At 44.6% G+C, this 12,447-nt stretch overlaps 1 protein-coding gene across 1 annotated transcript in view; it reads left to right on the top strand.

Annotated features, from left to right (window-relative positions):
• The first annotated feature begins 11,895 nt into the window (after positions 1-11,895).
• The window catches only part of LOC142564759 (uncharacterized), a 50,600-nt gene continuing 50,048 nt past the window's right edge, over positions 11,896-12,447 (top strand). Inside the window, exon 1 of the mRNA XM_075675908.1 lies at positions 11,896-12,037. Coding sequence (XP_075532023.1) covers positions 11,914-12,037 — 124 coding nt within the window. The 5' untranslated portion in view covers positions 11,896-11,913. The remainder of the gene's footprint in view (positions 12,038-12,447) is intronic.

The following is a 12,447-nucleotide window of genomic DNA, read 5'->3' as shown; positions in this document are numbered from 1 at the left end:
GGCAATTTTATCGCGCTACAGTACCTCAGATGCACCAGGTGGACTTAGCTTCTTTGTGTGTTTCTTTTTGGTTAGTGGCATCAAACAGACACAGGGGCAGATGTCCCACACAACTGCGTCGCAATGATGGAAAGCACGGACGACAGCGGTGACGTTTGGGCAGAGGATTTTGGAGACTAAGCTTCAACGTGCTGACGCAAATGCGACAAAGGTCATTGCGACCGGCAGAGTTCAGTGCGACCGAACGAAAATTTACCTAAGTATTTGTTGGGCACGTGCAGTATATCATGGCCTTCCAAAAGGCGCAGCAGCGGTAAATGTCAATCGCTACGTTTTGCATTTCTTGGTGCGCAAATTCATAACGCATTAGTCACCTTTCTGCATGTCGCGGATGGCGCTACTCCGGATGTATATCACCTTGTCTGTGAATGCGAAGTACCAAATACTTGTGAAAGCAAAAACACCGCCTAATCTGGCGACATCTTTGGAAAAATGTGTCCGTTGTGGACTAAAGCAAATGAGACACCTAACTAACTACGGGTTTATGATCTCACATTTACACTTTTCATTAAAAGTTATCGATCACCCCCACAGCGATTGAACGTTTCTCTATTGAGTGGTTACGAATTACGCTGGACAGCCAATAAACGCGTTGATTTTGCATAATTTTCTGGCAAGTTCCCACACAATATATGTCAAGAAAATAAATGTTGTAGGCTCTCAACAAATGGTAGAGAGCCATTACGCCACTACGCCGCTACGCTCCACTCAGTCGACTCGGCCACGAAGCCAGGGGAGCGTTCTGCCTTCTCCTCCTGGTATTAGCATTGTGCGCGCACACACACACATACTAGCCTTTCTGCTGAGCAGCGGTGTGTACACATTTTCTGGGGGCGTATACTTGGACAAAAAGATTCGGCGATACTGTCGCCTTCGCGTGACGTAGTGCCCAGTCAGCCCGTCCAGTTTCGCTCAATCAGTCAATCAGCGCGTGTGTGATGGCCGAGGAGATGGTAGCGCCGAAAGTGATCGTCGCAGAATACGGCCCCTGGAAATGAATCGAATTGGAACGGACATTCAACGAAAAACTGAAACTATCCAAAACGTTCATTGGGCTCTGACAAACACCGACGATCCTCGTCGGTCTCCTCTCCTAGACGACTAAGGCGCGAAGCCCGCAATGTCCTTGGCAGCGATCCATATCACGCTAGCATTGGAAACGTTTGTTGGCATTGTTTGTGCGGCGCGACCACAGCTATATAACATGCTACAACACACCAGCATGTCGCAACCGCGTATATATAGGACACCATCTGAAGAGCTCGACCCGAACGTTAAGAATTACTAATGCCACCATCTGCAATGCTTTCACCTAGGCGTGTAACTACAGCGTTACACGCCGAAATCACAGAGACCTTCAAAAAATAGAAGAGCCCTTGAATGCAGCAGTCTTCCAAATTTAGGGCGCTGCAAATGCGCACGTCTCTGCACAATGCATACTTTATATTTCAATTCGTATTGCAGTTTATAACAGCGCTACCGCATACTAATGAATTCGAGGGTGGATGCATGATACAAAATGTAAACTCTTACCATAGTAAAAGTTAGGTTCTTGTAGTTTCACAATGAAATGAGAGTGATGAGGCAAACTGCCAGACTATGCTATTAGGAAGTGCTTAGTTGCCGAGTCGGAATCATTTGATAACTATGTCTATCAATCGCAAAGAGACAAGGGTACAGTATTTCATTCGCTTACCATAGAGAGCCCTTACGCAATACCACAACAAATATATATTTTTTGAATAACTTCTATGTTTCAATGGCATAGTTTGCGCCGCAAGCACATCCGTCAAAGCACAGAACCAAACATACAGACGCAGGATCAATGTCTATCGAGCGCATTGCCCATCGCCACCCGCTGGTTGCGGCAGCAGATATAGAGGTCGATGAAACGTGGCAAACGGGGAAATAGACTTTAACCTCCGGGTAAGCACCTTTCACTAGCCTGATTGCTTGGTAGGGCTCTCTACCATTGTTTGAAAGCCTACATTTATTTTCTTGACGTGATGATGAAGAATTTGTTGTTTTATGGCGCAAGGGCCAATTATGACCAAAGAGTGCCACGTCCGTGTTGATGGGTTTGCAGTGGATAGGTTAATTACGTGAGTGATTGTGATGTAGCTGTAAAGGGCCTAAAAAGCAATCTCTGTAAAGCGTATCAAAGCTATATGTAATGAAGTTATTGCAATGACTGGTGAGTCCTACTAAGAACACAAAAGATACATTGTGGTAGAATGATGATATTTAAAAATACATGAAGGTAAGCGTTTGCAAGAAGCACTACTGCCTAAGAGAGTCCTTGGAACAGAAGGGCCTGAAGGCCTCTGCAATACAAAAATATATTATCGCAGCAGCATCGTCTTGAGAGAGGATGGCCTACAAATTCGTAGGGCTAACATGTAAGACAACATCGTTTAGGAAATTTAGGACAGCTCTGGTGTCAAACAACGGTTATTTACCAAGAAACATTACAGGATGAAGGGGGATGTACTGCCGGTATGCTAGCGGGAAATGTTTCTTTCTCTCTGTTTCGGCTTCCCGACACTCCAGGAGAGCGTGGAGGACGGTGAGGTTTTCACCGCATCTACCGCAGGATGGTGGTTCATTTCCACTTAATAGAAAACTGTGTGTGGCATATGTGTGTCCTATTCTAAGACGACAGAACAGGACATCTGTTCGTCACGTTTTTGTTGCGGAAGGCCAATAACCTAGCTTTGGTTTAATCAAGTGAAGCTTATTATTTCTTTCAGCATCCCATAAGCGCTGCCAGTGACTTCTGAGTTTCTTTCGGATGAAATGCTTTAGATCTAAGGCAGGTAGTGCAGTGGTAGGATGGATATCTTGTGATGCAATTGATATGGCTATTTGGTCAGCCGACATATTACCCTCAATGCGCCTATGTCCAGGTACCCAACATATTATGACTTGCTGCTGAGACATTTACGATGTGCAAATGACGGAATAAAGCTCGGTAAGTACAGGGTTTCGATGATTGCGGAGGAACATTCGGGCTTTTACGACGCTTAGAGAGTCCCTGTATATAATGGCTTTGTTCAACTTTGCTTTCTTGATTTGTTTAACAGCACTTATATTTGCATAAGCTTCCGCAGTGAATATGCTTGTTTCCGGATGCAGTCCGTCTGACTGGGAGAGGGATGGTCCGATTGCATCATAAAACACGCCGGCATTTCGACTTAGAAGCGTCAGTGTAAAATTCTATGCACGAGTATTTAGACTGAAGTTCCAAGAAATACATTCGAATATATACTTCTGGAGCGTGTTTCGTCGCCTCTGCGAATGATATATCGCATTCTATGGGCTTCCACTGCCATGGCGGCAATGGCTTAGCTGAGGCCATCAGGTTTTGCTTTAGTATTGGGACTTGCATATGCTCAACAAGCTTTCTAATGCGCAGAGAGAATGGTTCTGTAGCTGCAGGTCGGTTATTGAAAAGCATTGCAGATGCCACGTCGTTTATGCTTACATATGAGGGATGGTCGCGGTTTGCGTTCAGTTTTAGAAAGTACATGAAACTGGAGTATGACCTCTGAAGATGAAGCAACCACTCATTAACATGAACGTAGAGACTTTCTACAGGACTTGTCCTGAAGGCGCCGGTCGCCAAGCGGATACCTAAGTGGTGAACAGGACCAAGCTTCTTCAAAGGAATTGGGCTGGCAGATTGATATACTATGGCCCCATAATATAACGGTGTGCATATAAGACTTGGGTACAGGTTCATCAGACACTTCCTGTCGCTGCCCCGAGTTGTATGTGATAAAAGGTTAAGATGGTTCATTGTTTTTAGACATTTCTGTTTTAGGTGCTTTAAGTGTGGAATGAAGGTCAGTTTTGAATCTAATATGATTCCTAAAAATTTGTGTTGTTTGACAACTGGTTATGTGCTGTCCACGTAGTTCTACACTGCGCTCTGCAAGTAATCCTCTTTTTTGTGTGAAAAGGACACATGAGCTTTTAACAGGATCCAGTTTAAAGCGGTTTTCTTCTGCCCATTTACACACTATGTTCAAGCCAAGCTTGACATGGCGCTCACAAATAGAAAGGTTACATGACTTGAAGCCTAATTGTACGTCATCTACGTATACCGAATAAAACATGCTCTGCGGTATAGATAAGGGCAAGGAATTCATTTTGATTATAGAAAGGGTACACCTTAATACCCCTCCTTGCGGCTCCTTGCAGTTTCTGGTTTGAATGGCCTGGATAGAGCATTGCCCACCCTAACGCGAAATGTACGGTTTGATAGGTAACTTTCAATTACATTAAGCATATTCCCTCGAATACCCATTTCTGAGAGGTCTTGCAAAATCCATTATCTACAAGTCGTGTTACATGCCTTTTCCATGTCTAAGAAAACAGAAAGCAAAAAACTGCTTATGGATAAAGGCGTCGCTAATGCCTCCCTCAAAGCACACGAGCTGGTCAGTAGCCGACCTACCGTCTCTGAAGCCGCATTGATAAGGGTCGAGCATATTATTCGATTCAAGGAAATGTAAAAGACGACAGTTTATTATTATCTCGAAGAGTTTGCATAAGGAACTTGTGAGTGCTATTGGACTGTAACTTGAAACATCGGATGGGTCCTTGCCTTGTTTCAAGACCGGTACTACGATAGCTTCTTTCCAGAAGGATGGGAGGTATCCAGCAGCTCAAACAGAGTTGAAAAGTGCCAGAAGTGTCATCTGTGTATCAGTGTGTAGGTTTTAATCATGTCATACATGATTCTGTCAACTCCAGGTGGAGAGTTCATACACGAGCGCAACGCAGATCTAAGCTCGACAATATTGAAGGGGCAGTTGTATGGTAGATTAGGTCTGTATTTACGGTTTAATGACCTAAGTTCTGCTATTTGCTTATATTTAAGGGATGTTTGTGAAAAGTTTATGGAACTTTATACACGAGCAAAATGTAATCCAAGGGCATCGGCCTGGTTTTCGAAGGTATTTCCTCGCTCATCAATCAAATGTAATGGGTTGATCTGCTGCCCTTTTAGCCTTCGCTGACCATCCCATACTTTAGCCTCCTGGGTATAGGAATTGATGCCTGAGAGAAAGTTCTCCCGGCTTGCTCTTCTAGCCTGCCGTCTCGTGCGCCGTCTTTGCGACTTGATATGTTTAAATATCAATGTAATTTTCCGCCGTAGGGTATTTGCGCAATCTACCCCGTGCCTCATTTTGTCTTCTTCGTGCATCTCTGCAGTCTTCATTCCACCATGGAACACATTTCTTAGATGAGTCACCATTTGTTTCTGGAATGAACGTTTCAGCTGCATCAATAATAAAAGCGGTAAAAAATGCTACAGCATCGTCTATGCTAAAATCGCGTATAAAATCTTGTGATAAGTAAGTACATTCCTTAAAACGCTTCCAATCAGCGGAGTCAAGTTTCCAGCGAGGTACCCGTGGACGAGTGTCGGGTCATGTTAGTAAGGTTAAAGTTATAGGAAAGTAATTCCTCCTAAACGGATTTTCTATGACATTCCATTCTAAGTAGGAAAAAAAGTATTGAAGATCCAAGCGCTAAATGTATCGAGGAGTATAAATATATGCGCAATATTACAGAAGGTGGGTTTTTTCCTATTAAATAGGCATTCACCGGACGTAACAAGAAAGCATTCAATCTGTCGTCCCCTCAAGTCAGTCCTGGAATCTCCCCAGAGACTGTTATGAGCTTTAAAGTCCCCAACAATAAGAAACGGCTCAGGAAGTTGATTAATAAGTTCGTAGAATTCTATATTGCTGAAATGATAGTTTGGAGGTATGTAGATGGAGCAGGCGGCTACTAACTTATTAAAAAGAATTTCGCGAAACGCAACAGCCTCGAGGGACGTCCGAAGCGGCAAGTGTTGGCAAGCAACAGTCTTTTTGACAACTATGGCCACACCGCCATATGAGGTGTTGACCTCGTCACGATCTTTACGATAAGTACTATGTGACCGGAGGAAACTCGTCTGTGTCGCTTTTAAGTGCGTTTCCTGTACACAGAGTACTTTCGGATTAAGTTTGTGTAGAAGTTCAGTTACGTCGTCAAGATTGTGGATGAGACCTCTCACATTCCAGTGTATAATTTGTGTATCCATATTGGAATTAAATAGGTGCTGTGTGTACGGAAACGGAAGTTATGCCTTAGATTAAAGAGCTCTTTCGAGGCCCTGTAATCGGGGTTTTGCCCTTTCTGGAGCGTTCGAGGGAGCTTCGCCGCTCCTTAGGCGCTTGGCGCGCCGTGGAAATAGGTGTAGTGTCCATTGCCTCTTGTGAGGCGCCGGACACGTGCTCTTGCGAGCGAGAAGTTACCAGCGGGGTCCCGTCTTGGAGGGCATGACCCCTGCGCCCACCAGCCCGGATATTGATGGGGCTCCCTGAGGGCTTTGGCTGCGCCGGCTGTTGCCAGTGCTGGAAGGGGCCGGGGAGGTTGGGGCAGCCTCAGCTGCGCCCACCTTCGGGGTCGATGGCCCTGTTTGCTAAGTAAGCGGAGCAGCGCTAGCTGCAACCACCGTGGGGGCAGATGGCGTAACTGCCGACTCACTGCCTGTGGGTCGGACAGCCCCCGGAGGCCGTTGTGACACTGCGCCCTGACGCGCCACTTTGGCAAAGCTTTTCTTTGGTAAGTATGCTGCCCGCCTGCGTGCCTCTTTGAACGATACGTTTTCCTTAACTTTGATTGTGACTATTTCTTTCCCTTTATTCCAGGACGGGCACGACCGCGAGTATGCGGCGTGCTCGCCATCACAGTTTACACAATGGAGAATGTTCTCGCAAGCTTCAGAAGTATGTTCGTGGGCACTGCACTTCGCACAGGTTTGATGGTCTAGGCAGCTCTGCGAACTGTGGCTGAAGCGTTGGCATTTGAAACATCTAAGGGGATTTGGCACATATGGCCTAACACGGAGCTTGATGTACCCGGCCTCTACAGACTCGGCGGAATACTTGAGCTGAAAGTCAATATAAGGTGTTTCGTCTTGATTTCTTTACTGTCAGGTGTGATCTTGATTCTTTTAACATTGATAACATTCTGATCACTGAAGCCCTCCAAGAGTTCATTCTCAGTGCGCTCCAGCAAGTCATCGTCCTAGACAACACCACGGCTTGTGTTCATCGTACGGTGCAGGGTTACTGCTACTTGGGTCTCCCCAAATGACACAAGTTTCGGCAGTTTCTCATACTGCTTCTGATCTTGGAGCTCCAAAAGGACGTCACCGCTTGACATTCTCGACACCTTATATCCTGTACCGAAAACTTCGCTCAAAGACTTGGAAACAAGGAACGGTGAAATGGATTGCACTAGTTTGTCTCATTTTGCTGAGTGAATTACGTGGAATCGAGGAAAGTTGTGGACTTGTCATCCGAAAAACTGAAAAACTTATTCGGTGCGCCCTCATTTCTGAGAAGATCGGGTAGTTTAGGAAAAGCATGTTCCATAATTAATGTTGGGTTTTCGGCCGCGATGCCAACCAGCCGCCATGGAGCCCAACAGGGGGAGATGACAGAAACCCTGCCAACGCCAGCCGTACATCGCTGCTATAACCAAATACAGCATAAGGCTGGCTAGCCACACAAGGTTAACCCTTGCCGCCGGGAAACTAGGAAGTTAGGAGAAGTGAAGAGAAAACAGGAAAGATGAAAAAGGCGAGAGAGAAAGACGAAGATGAAGAGGAGGACCGGAAAGGCGACTACCGATTTCCCCCAGGTGGGTCAGCCTGGAGGTGCCGTCTGTGTGAAGCAGAGGCCAAAGGGGTGTGTTGCCTCCGCCAGGGGGCCTCGAAGGTCCAAACGCACAGCATCGGCTCAACCCCAAGGATCCCCTTTTCCCCGGACACGCCTCAGCCGCGCACGACTACACGCGGAAGGGTCCACACCTCGTGTGCTCGGGTACGTGGTATCGCAACACACCAAACGCCTGCTGACGCAGACGGCCCTGCGGGGATTTTCTTGACGTATATTGTGTGTGAACTTGCCAGAAAATTATTCAACATCAACGCGTTTATTGGCTGTCCAGCGTAATTTGTAACCACTCAAGGAGAGAAACGTTCAATGGCTGTGGGGGTGATCGATAACTATTACTGAAAAGTGTAAATGTGAGATCATAAGCCCGTGGTTAGTTAGGTGTCTCATTTCCTTTAGTCCACAGCGGACACAGTTTTCCAACGATATCACCACATTAGGCGGTGTTTTTGCTTTCGCAAGGCTTTGGTACTTCGCATTCACACACAAGGTGATATACATCCGGAGTAGCGCCATCCGCGACATGCAGAAAGGTGATTAATGCGTTACGAATTTGCGCACCAAGAAATTCAAAACGTAGCGATTGACATTTACCGCTACTGGGCTTTTTGGAAGGCCATGATATACTGCACGTGCCCAACTAATACTTGGGTAAATGCTCGTTCGGTTGCATTGAGCTCAGTCAGTCGCAATGACCTTTGTCGCATTTGCGTCAGCACGTTGAAGCTTAGTCTCCAAAATACTCTGCGCAAACGTCACCGCTGTCGTCCGTGCTTTCCATCGTTGCGACGCAGTTGTGTGGGACATCTGCCCCTGTGTATGCTTGGTGGCACTAACCAAAAAGAAACACAGAGAAGCGAAGGCCACCTGGTGCATCTGCGTTACTGTAACGCGATAAAATTAGCAGCACCGGCACCTGGATGCCCCTTTGAATGCAAGGAATTCAAGTTTGGCTCTCCTTAAAAAGCAGTCAACACCTCGGCGAGCATAGGAAGTTATGATCGACCCATGATATTTGTCAGTTATTTTCAGTCTCCTGCCCGGCTCATACTTATTACCTTAAAATATGCATGCTAGTTAAAGATATTACAGCAGCAAGAACAAACCCACTACGTGCGAGAGGCAAGAAGTGCTGACGGTCGTTTATGAACCGTAAAGAGTTCTTGCTTTAAGTTTAAAAAATCTTAAAATAGGAAAATAAAGAAAACCACCGTATTTCATTCATCTTGTTTCACCAGTATTAGCGTAATAAGTTAGTGAGATTCATGGCAGTTACATTCCTCTTTGAAAGTACCATTCGATAACGCTCTATGCAGAGCTGCACATAAAAGGCACTTTATACCCTTTCAGCACTTGAGAATGGCTTTTATTTAGTTTATTTTAAAAGCGAAACTTTGCCCCCATTTCCTATATCTCGCGTGCATGTCTCCCAGCTCGGAATTCTCTGTAAAACCTGCATCATATTCAGTGATCTCGACTTAGCCGACATCTTCTGAAGTCAAAGTGCGAAGATTTTCAAATTCCCAATTTCTCCTGTTGTAAATATTCGTAATAAAAATTGACGTCATCGCTGTGTTTGATAGAGATGTGTTGTCCTGTTGCTTGTTTGGAGTAGATGGAAAATAATAGTTGGTTGCCACCTGCATATGCACAATGCTGCACACCAAAAAAGCCGTTTTTCTCCCCTTTATGGAAAACTTCCTCTTCTAGATTGGGTTATGATAAATTTGCGTTAGAGAAAAACTTACTTAAACCTGCCAACGCTTCACAAGTTACAAGTTCACAAAAATTAGCTGGTTTTCTCAATGATGTTACCTTGCGGTTGAATGCACAAATACATTTCCTAGGTAAGTGCTTTTTGCCGCTGGCCGGCTACTATCTCTATTATGTATATATCCCACCTAACAGTTTGCCGACGTTCGTTCTTGCGAAAAGTTTTAGCACAACCAAGTTTCCACGAATGCGGGCTCTATTACGTAATTTATTCTGTCCCCAGTATATATTGTATAAGATAGATTTTCTAATTCATCTAGGTACTGCTCGTGATGCAGCATTGGAAACTCTTTCCGGCATTTTGCCATCCAACCTTCTTTTAGCGTTAGCTACTGAGATAATAAATCCTCAATGCGACGCGAGGTCGTCTGGTTGGGAATAACCATGCCACCATTGTGGAAAATTGTGGGCATTGAGCACAAAAACAAATTCTCAATATAAAGAAAACGGCTCATGCATATTTTTACACTATTGAGCCCCACTGCGATCGGTATTCTCGCGCGAAAATCTAACCCAGTGCTCCAATATACACATACAAATTCTCATGTTCATACAAAACAACGAAAGTTATTTTAAACATTTCTTTTAAGTAAAAAAATTATAATAGCGAAATGAAAAAATAAACACGGAATACCACGTTTCAGTGTCCATGCGATTCTGTTAGCAAACAGTTGTTACTGAGGCCAGAGTCCTCGGTGAACGTCAATTTCTTACGTGACCTACGTGTGCGCCGCAAGCTTTGACAGACAGGATCATTTAGGCTACGTTTAGGCCCTCCGTAAACGGAAGCTTATCAACATAGCCGAAGCAACGTCATGCAGTCTAAAATAGCATGTAGCTTGCTTGCAACAGACTAGTCCTGCCAGAGCCACCAAGCTTATGAAGGGCGATGGTTTGGGCTAGTTCATTTTATGTGAATTTATGTGATGCAGCGGGAAGTAGGACTGAGGGAGGCATGAAAGCGCTTGTCTTCATCTTTTCTATGTCCCTCCGCCCTGCTTCGCGCTGCACCACTTAGCATTATGCTTATAAAGCTGCACAATAGTGAAATGACCTCGCGACCCCTTGGATGAGTTTACGTGAAGATAATGAAATTTTATTTCGGTATGAAGCAACGTTAAGTACCTCAACTAGGACGACAATGACAGATCTCTAGATTCTTCCCGTGGGTCACTAGTTGACAGTTTTGCGCTCGGTGCGTATTTATGCCTCTGTCAGCATCTTTTCGTTGCTTCACAACATTACCTAAGAGAGCTCGCCATCCTTAACGTGTAGCGACACATCTATGTTTATGCGTGTGTACCTCTAAATAAGAGCTGAAGTCATCACTGCATCTCATACGCGCTCCCATATTTACGCTAATATTCACGAAATGCTCGTGATGACGCCTTTTTTTTGGTTATTGTTCAGATTCTCCTGCTGGGAAGGAACTCGCAATATAGCTTCTATCTTTCGATTCGGAAAAATTGGTAGTGGCAGAGGACTTCGAGGTTTAGTTTAAAAGAAATTGTTATTATGTGAAAGTTAGTAGATATCTCGGGATAATATTTTATTACGTTGTGCCCAGCTATGCTTCAAAATGTGAAGATTAAATGAATGAACACAACAGACGCAGCTCGTAGCTGCTGCTCACAGCAGGAGTATTTCTGGTAAAAAATCTGCGACTTGGTTACTTGCAGGGTAATAGTGATAGAAATATTTCGTAGGAAGCTTGAGTCAACGCCGTGAGGAACACATTACCCCAAAATAAACAAGCACAAGGCATTTGAAGCTACATGCTACAAACAGCTAAACCAGCTTTGCTAGCTGAACAAAAGCATATAGCTTTGTCAGCGAGATCACTTTCCCCAAGAGTCAAATCTGAATATTTGGAAAGCAAACAATGCACTGCAAGCCGCGCTAATGTTTTCCTGAGAACAAAGCCTAATAAGTATGCAATCAGATTTTTTACAACGGGGCCTATTGGTCACAAATGTCTGTTCTTTATTGACGCTCCACGCCAATTTTAGCCGTCGGCATAGGGCCGGTGGAGCTCTCCCTGAATTTAGGTGTACCGCAGTTATATGGTATTCCATTCGATAAGCTGGTTATACCAAGCAATTCAATCCCATCGCCAGGAGCTTGCTGTACGGTCAGAGCTTCGCCCTTTCGGCGAAACAGCATTTTCTTCTTTGTCTTTGTGCACTGCTGCGTGCACATTTCTTCTTTCGGGCTTTTTGTTTACTCTTTCTATTCTGAACGGGAAACGTGATCGAACTTTACTAAACAATTGCTGACATTTCTAGGCTCCGCGAAGAAGGGCCGTGCTGGAATATATATAAGCAACATACCATGGTGAATGTTGACTATATTCCCCCAGCAATACGAAGTTCCCGCAATGAGGTTTTCAAGAGAACTTTTTGCGTGTCTTTTCATCCTGGTGCTAGCTCAAAGCACTACTTCAGAAGCTACGGAAGACGAACGTAAGTAACCCTGCATTTTTTCAGTAACGATATAAAGATTTGACTTGGAAATATAGTGCATTAGCAATGCGGAATGGAAATCGCTTCCATTCCGCATTGCTACGTATTTCTATGTTGGCCAAATTTGTGTAATCTGGGCCTTTAGTTCTTCCATGTTGAAATATATTTTACCTGGCAATAAAGAAACGTACCAGTAAATTGCCGTAGTGAAACATATAGCCGAGCATTTATTTTTTTTATATTAAAACCATGAGGGCAAGCTAGAATGCGGCTAAGAAAACGAAGAAGAATGCATAACAACAGGTTCTGTTCAGTCAACTAAAGGATACAAAGAATGAAACATCTCAAATGTTATTGTGGTTACGTGTTTGGTTGACTTTGGAATTACTCTAGGGAAGTCACGAAAGGCT

Source organism: Dermacentor variabilis, chromosome 11 (assembly GCF_050947875.1).
Source record: "Dermacentor variabilis isolate Ectoservices chromosome 11, ASM5094787v1, whole genome shotgun sequence".
NCBI lineage: Eukaryota > Metazoa > Arthropoda > Arachnida > Ixodida > Ixodidae > Dermacentor > Dermacentor variabilis.
This window is presented reverse-complemented; position numbering and strand designations above follow the sequence as displayed.